The 16,323-nt window shown below is 36.5% G+C and overlaps 1 protein-coding gene across 3 annotated transcripts in view; it reads right to left on the bottom strand.

Annotated features, from left to right (window-relative positions):
- PDE3B (phosphodiesterase 3B) overlaps positions 1-16,323 on the bottom strand; it is a 205,566-nt gene that overhangs the window by 84,071 nt on the left and 105,172 nt on the right. For all 3 annotated transcript variants that reach the window (XM_012456596.3, XM_012456595.3, XM_012456597.3), the window contains exon 2: positions 14,085-14,135. In XM_012456596.3, the coding sequence (XP_012312019.2) occupies positions 14,085-14,135 (51 nt within the window). The remainder of the gene's footprint in view (positions 1-14,084; positions 14,136-16,323) is intronic.

Raw genomic sequence — 16,323 nt, forward strand, 5'->3', positions numbered from 1 at the left:
GCTGCTTATCAACTTAAGGAGATTTTGGGCTGAGACGATGAGGTTTTCCAAATATACAATCATGTCATCTGCAAATAGAGACAATTTGATTTCTTCTTTTCCTATTTGAATACCCTTTATTTCTTTCTCTTGCCTGATTGCTCTGGCTAGAACTTCCAATACTATGTTGAATATGAGTGGTGAGAGAGGGCATCATCGTCTTGTGCCAGTTTTCAAAGGGAATGCTTCCAGTTTTTGTCCATTCAGTATGATATTGGCTGTGGGTTTGTCATAAATAGCTCTTAATATTTTGAGATACATTCCATCAATAACTAGTTTACTGAGAGTTTTTAGCATGAAGGGCTGTTGAATTCTGTCAAAGGCCTTTTCTGCATCTAATGAGATAATCATGTGGTTTTTGTCATTGGTTCTGTTTATGTGATGAATTATGTTTATTGATTTGCATATGTTAAACCAGCCCTGCATCCCAAGGATGACGCCAACTTGATCATGGTGAATAAGTTTTTTGATGTGGTGCTGGATTCAGTTTGCCAGTATTTTATTGAGGATTTTTGCATCAATGTTTATCAGGGATATTGGCCTGAAATTTTCTTTCTTTGTTGTGTATCTGCTAGGTTTTAGTATCAGGATAATGTTTGTTTCATAAAATGATTTGGGAAGGATTCCCTCTTTTTGGATTGTTTGGAATAGCTTCAGAAGGAATGATACCAGCATCTCTTCAAACCTCTGGTAGAATTCAGCTGTGAATCCATTCTGGTCCTGACCTTTTTTTGGTTGGTAGGCTACTAATTACTGCCTCAATTTCAGAACTTATTGGTCTATTCAGGGATTTGACTTCTTCCTGGTTTAGTCTTTGGGAGGGTGTATGTGTCCAGGAATTTATCCATTTCTTCTAGATTTTCTAGTTTATTTGCGTAGAGGTGTTTATAGTATTCTCTGATGGTAGTTTGTATTTATACGGGATCAGTGGTGAGCTCCCCTTTATCATTTTTTATTGTGTCTATTTGATGCTGCTCTCTTTCTTTTTTATTAGTCTGGCTAGCGGTGTATTTTGTTGATCTTTTCAAAAAACCAGCTCCTGGATTCACTGATTTTTTGGAGGGCTTTTCATATCTCTATTTCCTTCAGTTCTGCTCTGATCTTAGTTATTTCTTGTCTTCTGCTAGCTTTTGAATATGTTTGCCCTTGCTTCTCTAATTCTTTTCATTGTGATGTTAGGATGTCGATTTTAGATCTTTCCTGCTTTCTCTTGTGGGCATTTAGTGCTATAAATTTCCCTCTACATACTGCTTTAAATGTGTCCCAGAGATTCTGGTACATTGTGTCTTTCTTCTCATTAGTTTCAAAAAACATCTTTATTTCTGTCTTAATTTCATTATTTACCCAATAGTCATTCCAGAGCAGGTTGTTCAGTGTCCATGTAGTTGTGCAGTTTTGAGTGAGTTTCTTAATCCTGAATTTTAATTTGATTGCACTGTGGTTTGAGAGACTTATAATTTCTGTTCTCTTACATTTGCTGAGGAGTGTTTTACTTCCAATTATGTGGTCAATTTTAGAAAAAGTATGATGTGGTATTGAGAAGAATGTATATTCTGTTGATTTGGGGTGGGGTTGTGGGGGAGAGTTCTGTAGATGTCTGTGAGGTCTGCTTGGTCCAGACTGAGCTTAAGTCCTGAATATCCTTGTCAATTTTCTGTCTCGTTGATCTGTCTAATGACGACAGCAGAGTGTTAAAGTCTCCCATTATTATTGTGTGAGAGTATAAGTCTCTTTGTATGTCTCTAAGAACTTGCTTTATGAATCTAGATGTTCCTGTATTGGGAGCACATATATTTAGGATAGTTAGCTCTCCTTGTTGCATTGATCCCTTTATCATTATGTAATGCTCTTCTTTGTCTCTTTTGATCTTTGTTGGTTTAAAGTCTGTTTTATCAGAGACTAGGATTGCAACCCCCGCTTTTTTTTTGCTTTCCATATGTTTGGTAAATATTCCTCCCTTCCTTTATTTTGAGCCTATGTGCGTCTTTGCATGTGAGATGGCTCTCCTGAATACAGCACACCAATGGGTCCTAACTCTTTATCCAATTTTCCAGTCTGTGTCTTTTAATTAGGACATTTAGCCCCTTTATGTTTAAGGTTAATATTGTTATGTGTGAATTTGATCCTGTCATTATGATGCTAACTGGTTATTTTACTCATTAGTTGATGTAGTTTCTTCCTAGCATTGGTGGGCTTTACAATTTGGTATGTTTTTGCAGTGGCTGGTACCAGTTTTTCCTTTCCATGTTTAGTGCTTCCATCAGGAGCTCTTGTAAGGCAGGCCTGGTGGTGACAAAATCTCTCAGCATTTCCTTGTCTGTAAAGGATTTTATTTCTCCTTCATTTAGGAAACTTAATTTGGCTGGATATGAAATTCTGGGTTGAAAATTCTTTTATTTAAGAATGTTGACTATTGGCCTCCATTCTCTTCTGACTTGTAGGGTTTCTGCAGAGATCTCCCCTGTTAGTCTGATGGGCTTCCCTTTGTGGGTAACCTGACCTTTCTCTCTGGCTGCCCTTAACATTTTTTCCTTCATTTCAACCTTGGTGAATCTGACGATTATGTGTCTTGGGGTTACTCTTCTCAAGGAATATCTTTGCAGTGCTCTCTGTATTTCCTGAATTTGAATGTTGGCTTGCCTTGCTAGGTTGGGGAAGTTCTCCTGGATAATATCCTGAAGAGTGTTTTCCAACTTGGTTCCATTCTCCTAATCACTTTCAGATACACCAATCAAACGTAGATTTGGTCTTTTCACATAGTCCCATATTTCTTGGAGGCTTTGTTCATTTCTTTTCACTCTTTTTTCTCTAATCTTGTCTTTTCACTTTATTTCGTTGAGTTGATCTTCAATCTCCGATATCCTTTCTTCAGCTTGATCAAATCGACTATTGATATTTGTGTATGCTTCACGAAGTCCTCCTGCTGTGTTTCTGAGCTCCATCAGGTCATTTATGTTCTTCTCTAAACTGGTTATTCTAGTTAGCAATTTGTCTAACCTTTTTTCAAGGTTATTAGCGTACTTGCCTTGGGTTAGAATGGTCCTTTAGCTTGGAGGAGTTTGTTATTACCCACCTTCTGAAGCCTACTTCTGTCAATTTGTCAAACTCATTTTCCATCCAGTTTTGTTCCCTTGCTGGTAAGGAGTTGTGATCCTTTGGAGGAGAAGAGGCATTCTGGTTTTTTAGAATTTGCAGCCTTTTTAAACTGGTTTCTCCCCCATCTTTGTGGATTTATCTACCTTTGGTCTTTGATATTGGTGACCTTTGAATGGGGTCTCTGAGTGGACATCCTTTTTGTTGATGTGGATATTATTCCTTTCTGTTTGTTAAGTTTTCTTTCTAACAGTCAGGCTCCTCTGCTGTAGGTCTGCTGGAATTTGCTGGATGTCCACTCCAGAACCTGTTTGCTTGGGCATCACCAGCAGAGGCTCCAGAACAGTGAAGATTGCTGCCTGTTCCTTCCTCTGGAAGATTTGTTTCAGAGGGGCACCCACCAGATGCCAGCCAGAGCTCTCCTAGATGAGGAAGCTATCAGCCCCTACTGGGAGATGTCTCCTAGTCAGGATACACCAGGATCAGGGACCCACTTGAAGAAGCAGTCTGTCCCTTATCAGAGCTCCAATGCTGTGCTGAGAGATATACTGCTCCCTTCAGAGCTGTCAGGCAGGGAGGTTTAAGTCTGCTGAAGTTGTGCCCACAGATAACCCCTCCCCCAGATGCTCTGTCCCAGGGAGATGGGGGTTTTATCTGCAAATCCCTGTCTGGGATGCTGCCTTTTTTTCAGAGATGCCCTGCCCAGAGAGGATTCTAGACAGACTGTCTTGCTGCAGAGGCCTTGCTGAACTGCAGTGGGCTCTGCTCAGTTCGAACTTCCACAGTGGCTTTGTTTACACTGTGAGGGGGAAACCGCCAACTCAAGCCTCAGCAATAGCGGATGCCCCTCCCCACACCAAGCTTGATCGTCCTAGCTCTACCTCAGACTGCTGAGCTGCCAGCAAGAATTTCAAGCCAGTGGATCTTAGCTTGCTGCGTTCCATGGGGGTGGGACCTGCCGAGCCAGACCACTTCACTCCCTGGCTTCAGCTCCCCCTTCCAGGGGAGGGGGAGAACTCCTGCCACTAGCTCAGTGTTGCCCAAATGGCTGCCCAGTTTTGTGCTTGAAACCCAGGGTCCTGGTGGCGTAGGCACCAGAGGGAATCTCCTGGTCTGCCAGTTGCAAAGATCATGAGAAAAGTGCATATCTGGGCCAGAATGCACCATTCTTCCCATTACAGTCTCTCACAGCTTCCCTTGGCTAGGGGAGAGAAATCCCCTAATGCCTTGTACTTTCCAGGTGAGGGGATGTCCCACCTGCTTCAGCTTGCCCTCTGTGGGCTGCACCCACTGTCCAACCAGTCCTAATGAGATGAACTGGTACCTCAGTTAGAAATGCAGAAATCACCCACCTTCTGCATTGATCTTGCTGGGAGCTGCAGACCAGAACTGTTCCTGTTCAGCCATCTTGCCAACAGCTTTTAAAGACCTGTTCCTCTGTTTTTTCTTGCTTTTCTGGGGTTACAGAAATTTTTTTATGATTCCATCTTGATTAATTTATAGAGTTTTTGAGTGTATTACTTTATATAGTTTCCTTAGCAGTTGCTTTTGGCAACACAATGTACATATGTGACTTATCACAGTCTACTGGTATCAACATTTTACTACGTTGAGTGAAGTGTGAAAACCTTACTACCACTTAGGTCTCTACCTTGCCTACTTTTAAGTATAATTGTCTTGTCTTGAGTATCAGATGATGTTATAATTTTTGTTGCAATCATCAAATATGATTCATGAAACTCACAAGAAGGATAGTCTATTACATTCTCAAACTATTACTTCTTGTGTCATTGTTCTTTCTTCTTTCCTGTTACTCCAAGATTCTTTCTTTTATAATTTCCTTTCTGTTTAAAGCAGTGGTTCCCTAACCTTTCTGGCACCAGGGATAGGTTTTGTGGAAGACAATTTTGCCACAGGCTGGGTGGGGGTGTGAGGAGATGGTTTCAGGATGAAACTGTTCCACCTCAGATCATCAGGCCTTAGATTCTCATAAGGAATGCACAACCCCAAATCCTTTGCATGTGCAGTTCACAATAGGATTTGTGGTCTGTTGAGAATCTAATGCAGCAGCTGATCTGACAGGAGGCAGAGCTTAGGCGGTAATGCTCATCTGCCCACTGCTCATCTCTGGCTGTATGGCCTCGTTTCTAACAGGCCACAGACAAGTACTGGTTGGTGATCCCTGGTTTAAAAAACTTCCTTTCGTCTTTCTTGCAAGGTAAGTCTCTTGGTGCCAAATTCATTTTGTCTTCATTTCACAATATTTTCCTCTTCATTCTTAAATAATACTTTTGTTGGATATAGAATTCACAGCCATTTTCTTCCAGCACTTCAAAAGTGTTCTGCCGTTTTAAATGAGAAATCTGCTATTATTTAAATTGGTGTTCCCCTATAGGTCATGTGTTGTTTCTCTCTGGATGCATTTTAAGATATTTTCTTTGTCTTTAGCTTTCACAAGTTTAATTGTGACATGTCTTAGAGTAGATTTTAAGGAGTTGATAATACTTGCGGTTCAGAAAGCTTCTTGAATCTGTAGGATTATGTTTTTGACTAAATTTGGGAAGTTTTCAGCCATTACTTCTGCAAAACTCTTTCAATTCCACCCTCTTTCTCCTTCTCAAACAACAATAATACAAATGTTGATTCTTGGAAACTGCCCAACAAGTCCCTAGGGCTCTGTTCATTCTGTTTCTGTTTTCTCTATGTTGTAAAAATTGGGTAAATTCTATTAATCTTTCCTTAAGCTCACAGATTCTATTCTTCTGTCATCACTCTGTTATTCATCTCATCCAGCAATTTTAAATTTCTATTATTTTATTTTTCAGCTCTATAATTTCCATTTGTTTCTTTTTATAATTTATGTTTCTTTTGCTAATATTTTCTTTCGTTTTCCATTTGTTTCAAGACACTTTGTAATTATTTGTTAGAACATTTTTATGATGTTTGCTTTAAAAATCCTTGCCAGATAATTCCAAACCTGATTCATCTTAGGGCTGTCACTGCTTTTTCTGGTTCAAGTTGTGATTTTCTTGGTTTTGGTATGATGGGTGATTTTTTATTCTATCCTCAATATTTTGGCTACAACTTACAAGACTCTAGGTCTACTGAAATCTTTTACATTAGAAGGCAGTCTCCTCATTTAGGTTTATCATGCAGGCCCTGGCCTACTTTTGTGGGCTGTCCTTCTGATGACAATTTAATTTTCAAAGTATTCACAATCATTTTGGTCTGTTTGATTTTTTTTTTTTTTTTTTTTTTTTTTGGTGCCCTTAGGGTTCCCACTAGCCCATACTCGTGCCTTAGGGTTGAGGGAGAGACAGCTTCCTCAGGTTGTGTCATCTGGGACCTTTTGCGTGGAGAACAGAGTGTCCAAGCCACAGGAACAAAGAGCACTTTCTGGGCCAGGCATTTGTAAGGATATTCCCTTTGCCAGGTATCTCTCAGTAGGGAAGGGAAGTCTCATGCTCAGGAGGGAAGAAGAATGCTTCTCCCTGGCCACTGATTGCCAGTGACTCCAAATCAATTCTCCCTTGCCAGAGCCACCAGTCTTGCTTAGTGTTGTTGGCAGGACTCTTGTTTAATATGGGGGAAAGAATGAGCCTATCTGTGTCACCTTATGTTGTTAGGTTGAGAGTGGAGGCCTAGATCACCTTTTGCTGTTGGGTATGAGTCATAACAGACCCTGGCACTGGTTGTTTCTCCTGTACTAGGGTCCCTAGCCAGTCTGCCTTCCTCTTTCCACCTTTCACAGTTCTCACTTGATTACCTCTTACATCATTTCCAGAGTTAATAACTGTACTTAGCAAGGAGGAAAAGAGACAATTAAATATGGTAACACATGCAAAGCATATAAAGTAATGAATAGTACATATAACTAAGGGCAAAAGTAGTACCGTTATTATTATTAGAAAGTGATGAGATAAAAATACAGACAAAATGGCATCACAGTTCAAAAGAGGTATAGAAAACCTCCATTTGGATGGTAACAGAAATTTTATGGAAGGGGTAGCATTTGAGCTGGGCCCTAAAAAATTGGTAGGATTATATTTATAAATGTTAGAGGAGAATAACTGTTTACAAAAAAACAAAACAAAAATGTACTGGGGGAGTGTACTGCACAAAATGGACACAGTATAAATAAAAGCATAAAAGTGGTAAAATATAATTTTTAGGTGGTAAAATAATGCTGTACAGGGAACATGAAATTGTTAAAGTACAAATTATATAAGAGAGCAATGAAAAACAGGTTGGAAGGGCATGTTGGCACCAAATTTTTGAGAATACTGGATTCCAACCTAAGTAATATGAGTAATAAAGGATCGTATATAATAGATTTTGAACAGGCTGCTGAAAAAAGAAAATAAAGTAAGTTAAGAGAAAAAAAGATGTGATAGAACCCAGTGCAACTTTAAAGAGGACAGTTGGGGTATGCCTCACTAAGAAGGCAATGCTCATGTAAAGACATGACAAGGTGTGGGAAATAAGCATTCCAGGCAGAGAGACTAGCAAGTGCAAAGAGCTGGGGCAGAGGCCTGTCTGACTTGTTTGGGAAATAACAAGGAAGGCAGTGAAGCTGGAAAGAGTAAATGAAGGAGAAAGTAGTAGAAAACAAAACAGAGAAGTAAAAGAGAGTAAAGGAGGGAACCATGTTGTGTAAGTTCTTTAACATACATGACAAAGGCTTTTACTCTGGGTGAAACAGGAGAGAAGTGAGCAAGAATAGAGTGATATGATAATCTATGTCAGATTAAATTATATATTTAAATTATTTGCTGCAGTTTTAAAAGTTGAACTTAAATTCCTATTTCCCATTCACTTATATTTGACAAAATCTTGATTGTTGTATAGAAAGTTAAGAATAGTTTTTGTGTTTTAAATGGGTATTGAAAAAGAAGAGGAGTGGGAAGGAGAAGAGGAAAAAGGAGAGAAGGAGAAACAGCAGTAGAGGCAGCAGAAGGTAGCAATGACCACTTGTTTCTTACAAACGCTAAAATATTTATTCCCTGGATTTTTAAAGAAAAAAATGCTGATTCCTGTCTTACACTACAAGTTCAGCTTAGTATTTATTATTGTTGAAATTTATATAATATTGGCTCACATTTTTATTGAGTACCAGGCACATATTAATCAGCCCTGTTAGGGAACTGGTATTAATCTCAATGTGTAGATGAAGAAATAGTTTCAGAATGCCTTAAAAGGCTTGCCTAATTTTCCAGCTAAGAGGGACTGGTTTGTATCAGACCAACCCTTCTGTCTAGAACAACTAGAAAAGCTGAAAAAAAATATAAATAGCATACATTTCAAGGCTTCAAAATACAGCCAGACAGCCAGGGCATAAAAGGCCAAGAACCCAGAATTAAGAGAAAAGATTGAAAGAAACACAACTTTCTGTGCTACTCTTTTCCCTCTAGGAATTTTCTGCTGAGTCATAACCGGCACAGAGAAGAGAGGATGAGAAGCACAAAAGAGGCCAGAAAACAGTAGAGATCTATAATCCCAAGGGGCTGGGAGACAAAAATGGGAGTTCAGAGCTATGAAAACAGGGAGGGCCAAACAAGTTCCCAAAGTGATGAGAAAAACAAAGTAGTGAGCTTAAATTTAGACCTGTTTTTCCTCTAAAGGCATTTGCTAATTTAGTGGCCAAGAGAGAAATAAACCAAGTAGACATCCTCAAAAAGATTTCTATTTTGAAATTAAAATAGGACTTTCAGTAGTCTCACAAATGCTGGAAGGAACAACAACAAAAAAAGGAATTCCTAGAAAAACACAAGTAATTCAATTGTTATAAGAAAAGATGGAAAACCAAAACAGCACTAAACTATTAAATAAATTGAATCCACAACTTAAAATTTGTCCACAAAAAAATCCTCCAAGGTGAGATAGCTTCACCAGAGCATTCTTCCAAACATTAAAGGAGGAAATATCAATTCTTAATCTTACCCAAACTTTTCAAGACAATAGAAAAGGTAAATATCCCACCTTATTTTATTTTGGTATCAAGGTTCTTGATAACCGTGATACCAATATAATGCCAAGAACATTATGAAAAGTAAGAATTTATGGCCAATACTCTCATAAACACAAATTCAAAATTTCTAAACAAAACATTAACAAACAGAATCTAATGATACATTTAAAAAAAATACAATCGATCAAATTTACTTTATTCTGTGAATACAGGGATGGTTTAACAAACACACAAATTAAACAATGTAATTCACCACATTAGTAAAATAAGTAGAAAAAAATTCTTGAATCATCTGAATAGATGCAGAAAAAGCATCTGATAAAATTCCACATCCACTCATAACTTAAAAAGAGAAAAAAAGTCCTTAGTAAACAGGATTAGAATAAAACTTCCTTAATCTGCTAAAGGGTATCTACAAAAAACATGAGTGGTGATAGGTTGAACATTTTCTCCCTGAGTTCATGAACAAAAACAAGGCTGCCCACTCACACCACTTTGATTCAACACTGCATTGAAGGTCTTAGACAGTACAATAACATGAGAAAAAGAAAAAAAAGGCACAGGTTTGGAAATAAATAAGTAAATCTGTCTTTGCAGATAACATTATTGTGTACTTAAAGACTCAAAGAATCTGCAAATAAGCTATTAGAATTAATAAGTAAATTTAGCAAGGTTCCTGGATACAAGGATGAATATATTAAAAAAACACCTGAATTTCAATGAAGCAGCATAAACTATTAAAAACATAAAATTTAAATAAGTTGATACCTTTTTTGCAATACCTTTGCAATATTAGAAAATTTAATATCTAGGAATAAATATAACAAATTATATGCAGGACCTCCACACTGAAAACTTAATTGAGATAAAGATGACTCAAATACGTGAATATACCATATTCATGGGCTGAAGGTCTCAACATTATAAAGATGTAATTCTCCCTAAATTGAAAAGTCAGTAAAATATCAATCTAAATCCTTCCAGGATTTTTTTGTACATGGAAATTGTCAAATTTATTCTAAATTTTGTACGAAAACGCAGAGAACCAAGAATGGCCAAGATGACTCTTAAGAACAAAGCTGAAAAATTTACACTGTGAGATATCAAGATGTATCATAAAGCTGCAATAATTGAAGTAGTGAATATGGTATCAGTGTTTAAGGACAGACAAGCTGATCGATGGACAAAAACAAAAAGTCCGGAAACGAATCCACACATATATGGTCACTTGATTTACAACAGAGGTGACAATACAGTGCAAAGAAGAAAGAATGTTTATTTTTTCAAAACTGGAACTTGGTCAATTGAAAATACATATTGAGGCCGGGCGCGGTGGCTCAAGCCTGTAATCCCAGCACTTTGGGAGGCCGAGGCGGGTGGATCACGAAGTCAAGAGATCGAGACCATCCTGGTCAACATGGTGAAACCCCGTCTCTACTAATACAAAAAATTAGCTGGGCACGGTGGCGCGTGCCTGTAATCCCAGCTACTCAGGAGGCTGAGGCAGGAGAATTGCCTGAACCCAGGAGGCGGAGGTTGCGGTGAGCCGGGATCGCGCCATTGCACTCCAGCCTGGGTATCAAGAGCGAAACTCCGTCTCAAAAAAAAAAAAAAAAAAAAATACATATTGAAAAAAATGTATCTTGAGATATATATCACATTATACAGAAAAATCAATTCCAGATGCACTATAAACCTAAAGATTGAAAGTAAAAAATAAATTTCTAGAAAGTAACAGAAGAAAAGCTTCATGACCTTGATGGTAGACAGAGTTTTAAACAAGACACAAAAAAATCACTAATCAAAGTATATAACTGATAAATTGGTACTACATTAAAATATAGAGTATTTTTATCAAAAGATATAATAATCCACAGACTGGGAGAAAATTTTTTTCAATACATATTAGATATATAAATACATATATCATATATATATATATATATACACACACACACACACACACACAACTACATATATACATGTTCAGAATACACAAAGAATTCCTACTTATTGCTAAGTAAAAGATAGAAAACTGGACAAAAGACCTAAGCAGAGAATATCTGGGTACCCAGTTAACATATGAAAAGGCTCTGGAATCATCTCATTAGTGAAATACAAATACAGTTATGCATTGACAGGATCTATTCTAAAAAATGCCTCATTAGGCAAGTTTTTTTGTTGTGCAAACATCATACAGTATATATATACAAACCTAGATGTTATATACATTTTTATTTATATATTTTTTAATATGGAAAATCAAATGTCCCAGCACAATTACTGAATATCAATGATGTCCTCTACATTATTTGCAATGCTAATACCAAGTACCATATATCAGGTTTCTACATAGGCTTCACTATAATTTTATTTACCAGTATTGTATATGCAGTCTATCACTGACCAAAACGTTGTTATGGAGCTCATGACTTTACTCAAACCCAAGACACTGTTACACAGCTCCAGAATGATTTAAAAGAGACACCACCAACTGTTGGCAAAGATGTGAAACAACTGGAACTTTCACACATTGCTGATGGTTAGGTAAAAGTTAATACAACTTTTTGTATTTTCAAGAAATTATCATGCCTATAATCCCAGAACTTTGAGAGGCTGAGGCAGGCAGATTACATGAGGTCAGCAGTTCGAGACCAACCTGGCCAACGTGGTGAAACACCGTCTCTATACTGAAAATACAAAAATTAGTCAGGTGTAGTGGCACACACCTGTAATCCCAGCTACTCAGGAAGCGAAGGCAGGAGAATTGCTTGACTTCAGGAGTCAGAGGATGTACTGAACTGAGATCATGACACTACATTCCAGCCTGAGCGACAGAGTGAGACTCTGTCTCAAAAAAATAAGAAAAAAAAATTATCTAGTGCTATCTACTTAAAGCTAACATATGCATGCATATGGCTAGGAATTCAATCCAAAATATATACCCAAGAAAAGACATCAAGATTGTACCAACAGCACTACTTGCAATAGCCAAAAAACTGAAAATAAAATAAACGTCCATCTACTCTAGAATAAATACATTGGGGTTGATTCATTCAATGGAATACTAGCTGGAATGAAAATGGATTACTGCTATGTGCTATAATTTAAATTAATCTCACAGGTAAAATTTTGAAGGAAAAAAGCAAAACAAAATACATGATGGATTCAATCTATTTAAAATTCAAAAACAGGAAAAACTAAGTTGTAATGGTAAAAATCAGGAGTGACATAACGCTTGAAGAAAGCTGATGACTAGAAGGAGAGCATTGGGGGCTTTGAGGGTACTGAATTCTTCAGCTAAATGATTTATGAAATAAGGTCTCACTCTGTCACCCAGGCTTGAATGCAGTGGTGTGATCACAGCTCACTGAAGCTTGAACTCCTGAACTCAAGCAATCCTCTTGTCTCAGGCTTCCAAGTAGCTGAAATTACAGGGATGCACACCATTCCCTGATAATTTTATTTATTTTATTTTTTGTAGAGACAGGGGTCTCACGGCCCAGGCTAGTTTTGAGCTACTGGCCTCAAGTGCTCCTCCCACCTCAGTCTTCCAAAATGCTTGAATTACAGGCATGAATCACCATGTCCTTCAATTTTTTTATGACGATTAGAAAAGGAAAGAGAGAAAAGGAAAAAGGATAGAGGTGCCTAATACACACTAGTCCACTCTGTCTGACTATAAAGCATATTTAGATTTTATCAGTAATTGAGATATTATTTTAATTAAAAACTGAGGCTCTTGGTGAATATAAATGATGATGAAGCCCACCATGTAGGTCAAAGAACCAATCCCTTTTAGGTAAGATGTGGCCTCCTTGATTTCATATGACTGCAATAGTTACATTATTTTACTCACCAAAGTCCAGAGAATATTTTTATGGGCTATTGTCGTTTTATTTTTATGGGCTATTGTGTTTATTCCATTCACAGTTTAAAAATAAAAATCAGCTATTCGAAGGAACATTCATTTTTTAAAAAATTAGTGTTCAGCAACTACTAAATAAATATAATAAATGTGTAACATTTCTATAACAAAAATGATTTAACATTTACCAATGTTTATCCATTACTGTGACAAAACATCAAGTTTTGAAACAGCATATGACACATAATAACACAATTTTTATAGACTAGAATATACAAATACATTCATCATAATGTGAAAGATCAATAAAGATATACAACAAAAGTTAACACAGTTAATAGTTATTGCTTCATGTTTTATGAGTGATTTTTCTTTTTTCTCCTTATATTAAATATTTCTATTTTCATTTTACCTGATATAAACATATATTACTTAGGTGTTCGAAAAATTAATCTTAAAAAAGTACATATATTATTCCATTTGTGTATATATAAAGTTCAAAAATAAGCAAAACTAATTACTAGAAGTCAGGAGTAATCTCTGGGGACATAGGTAATGACCAGAATTGGCATAAGTGAGGCGTCTGAGATACTGGTAATATTCTATTTCTTCATATCAATACTAGTTACATGGGATGTTTAACTTGTGAAAATTGAGCTGTATACTTTTCTGCATGTATGTTGTAATTCAATAAAAAGCTTACCAAAAAAATGAAAGTTGGGTTATCTTTACTTCCCTAATAAAATATTTTGACAATTGCTTTGCTTTGTCTCAGATATGACCTTCAATCTATTTTTTCTCCTTTATAGATCAGTGGTCCACATCAGAAAAGAAAAAAAATCTCATCTTTAATATAGAAATATTAGTTGATTCTGAGCCCAGGCAACATTAGCAATATTTTTCATAACAATTTATATAAATTTGGTTTTTAATCATTTTCTTTTTCCCTTAAAATTAAAATGTATTTTTAAAAAAATCTACCTCAATGAAGGTTCTGGTTAACTTATTATAATGTTTAGCTAAAGAAAATCTTATGGCATAGAAATATTGTGAATGTAACTTTAAATGTCAAAAGTTTCATCACAGATATTAGTTAGTGATATTACCTATACTTACTTGATAATGAGGCTTATACCATTGCTTTAAGTCCCAATCCCAAAGAATCATCTGGAAAAAAAAAAAAACTTGGTTACAAACCAGAAATAAATAAACAAGTATATGTGAAGACAAAATGCAGCATTTTCTATTATAATTATCGAATATAGCTCAAAATCTGGAAGAGATATTGGAATGGTGAGAATAAAAATTACCTCTAGATAGAATATTTCATTAATTAATACAAACTGTAATTGAGAAATTGAAAGAATAAAGAACTACCACAGTAAAGTAACTAAAACAAGCCATATTAACCTTCAAATATTTATGACCACAAAAAGGAAAATATAAATCCAAAATCATATTGTCACCAAAAATAAAAGAAAAATTACATACGATCAGATATTCTCTGCCTCCCCAAAGGCCCATCATTCAGCTTAAAACTACTGTCAAATGAGTGATGCTATTTTCTTACCAATAAGATACTTCTGTCAAAAACAGTTTGAAAAGCTTGCTGTCCTTGGGGTTACATTAAGTATAAAAGAATGGATTTATAAAAAGCAGCCCATACCACTTTTGATACTCAGATAATTAGCGACTGTTTTCCTGTCTGTCTCCCTGATCGCCTGGGCTATCAGTGGTAACTTTAGTCCCAGGTTAGTTTTTCCCTGCACTTCCTCCTAACAAGCTTTTTGGCTGCTTCCCAATCCAATATAGTAGTCACTATGCCCAAGGAGATAAAATTAACTTCAATTTAGGAAGCTATAACTGCCACCTATCATCAATTCTAAATTTCTTTGACATTTACTGAGTTAATAAATAGGTCTTCTCCTTTTGCTTAAATAATTCATTATAACAGCTATTTTGTACGTAACTTTCAAACCATATTGAATATCAGCCCAGTTAATCTATAATATAATCATATAATTTCTATATACTAAACTATTTGTGTTGTTTCTTGCCCTCCAGGCTTAAGTTTTCTGGTGGCAAAAGATCTTATTTGGGGTTTTGCAGGCTACCTAAGGTCTCTATGGCATATTCTTTGCTTTTTGTTTTTGTTTTATAAACCTTTAAAATGCAAAAAAAAAAAAAAAATTAGCTCAAAGGTCATATAAAAACAGGGTGCTGGTCAGTTTACAATAGCAAAGACCTGGAACCAGCCCAAATGCCCATCGATGATAGACTGGACAGGAAAAATGTGGCACATATACACCATGGAATATTATGCAGCCATTAAAAAGGAGGAGTTCACATCCTTCGTAGGGACATGGATGAACCTGGAAAACATCATTCTCAGCAAACTGACACAAGAACACAAAATCAAACACCACATGTTCTCACTCATAGGCGGGTGTTGAACAAGGAGAACACATGGACACAGGGAGGGGAGCACTATACACGGGGGTCTGTTGGGGGGGAGGGGGGATAGTGGGGGGGTGGGGAGTTGGGGAGGGATAGTATGGGGAGTAATGCCAGATATAGGTGAAGGGGAGGGAGGCAGCAAATCATACTGCCACGTGTGCACCTGTGCAACAACCTTGCATGTTATTCACATGTACCCCAAAACCTAAAATGCAATAAAAATAAAAAAAAAAAAAAAAACAGGGTGCTGGCAAGATTTGGTCAGTGGACTAGTTTGCTGACTCATATTTTGTATAATACACCCATGCTTAATCACTCAAAAAACTGTCAATTATAATTTTCACAATCTCCTCATCAACATCCTTGCAGAAGATAATTTCTTTCTTGCTAGTGAAGAAAAATCTATTTCTTCACAAAGAAAATTCAGACACAATACAATCACTTAGAAGACTCATGAACCAGTGCCTACAAAATGGTTCTGGTGTAACTACATGCAAAGTATACCACATTATGGTATGCTCATTAAATTTAAGCAGTATTTTATATGGTCCTAAAAAGATCCTGATATAATTATTTCAGGTTGTGATTTAATCAGCATATAATCTAGATTCTAGAGACACTAGTTATTGCAAATTAAGATGTTAATAGCTTCCTAAAAATGCTCCTTACGGTTTACATAACCTAAATCCCTAAGTTTCTTTATTGTTATGATCCATTTTCCTCCATTCTATTCTTATAAATATGGCTTTTTAGACCCAACTGCAATACTTTACTCCTGCCCTTATTTTAGCCTGTCAGTTTCTTTGGAGATTGAAAATGTCAACTACCCTATTCTCCATTCCTCCCATTATCATGACATCCCTAAATCTGATGTTTTCTTAAGTTCGTGAATAAATGT

Source organism: Aotus nancymaae, unplaced genomic scaffold (genome assembly GCF_030222135.1).
Source record: "Aotus nancymaae isolate 86718 unplaced genomic scaffold, 86718_ANA_hifiasm-v0.15.2.pri h1tg000059l, whole genome shotgun sequence".
Classification (NCBI taxonomy): Eukaryota; Metazoa; Chordata; class Mammalia; order Primates; family Aotidae; genus Aotus; species Aotus nancymaae.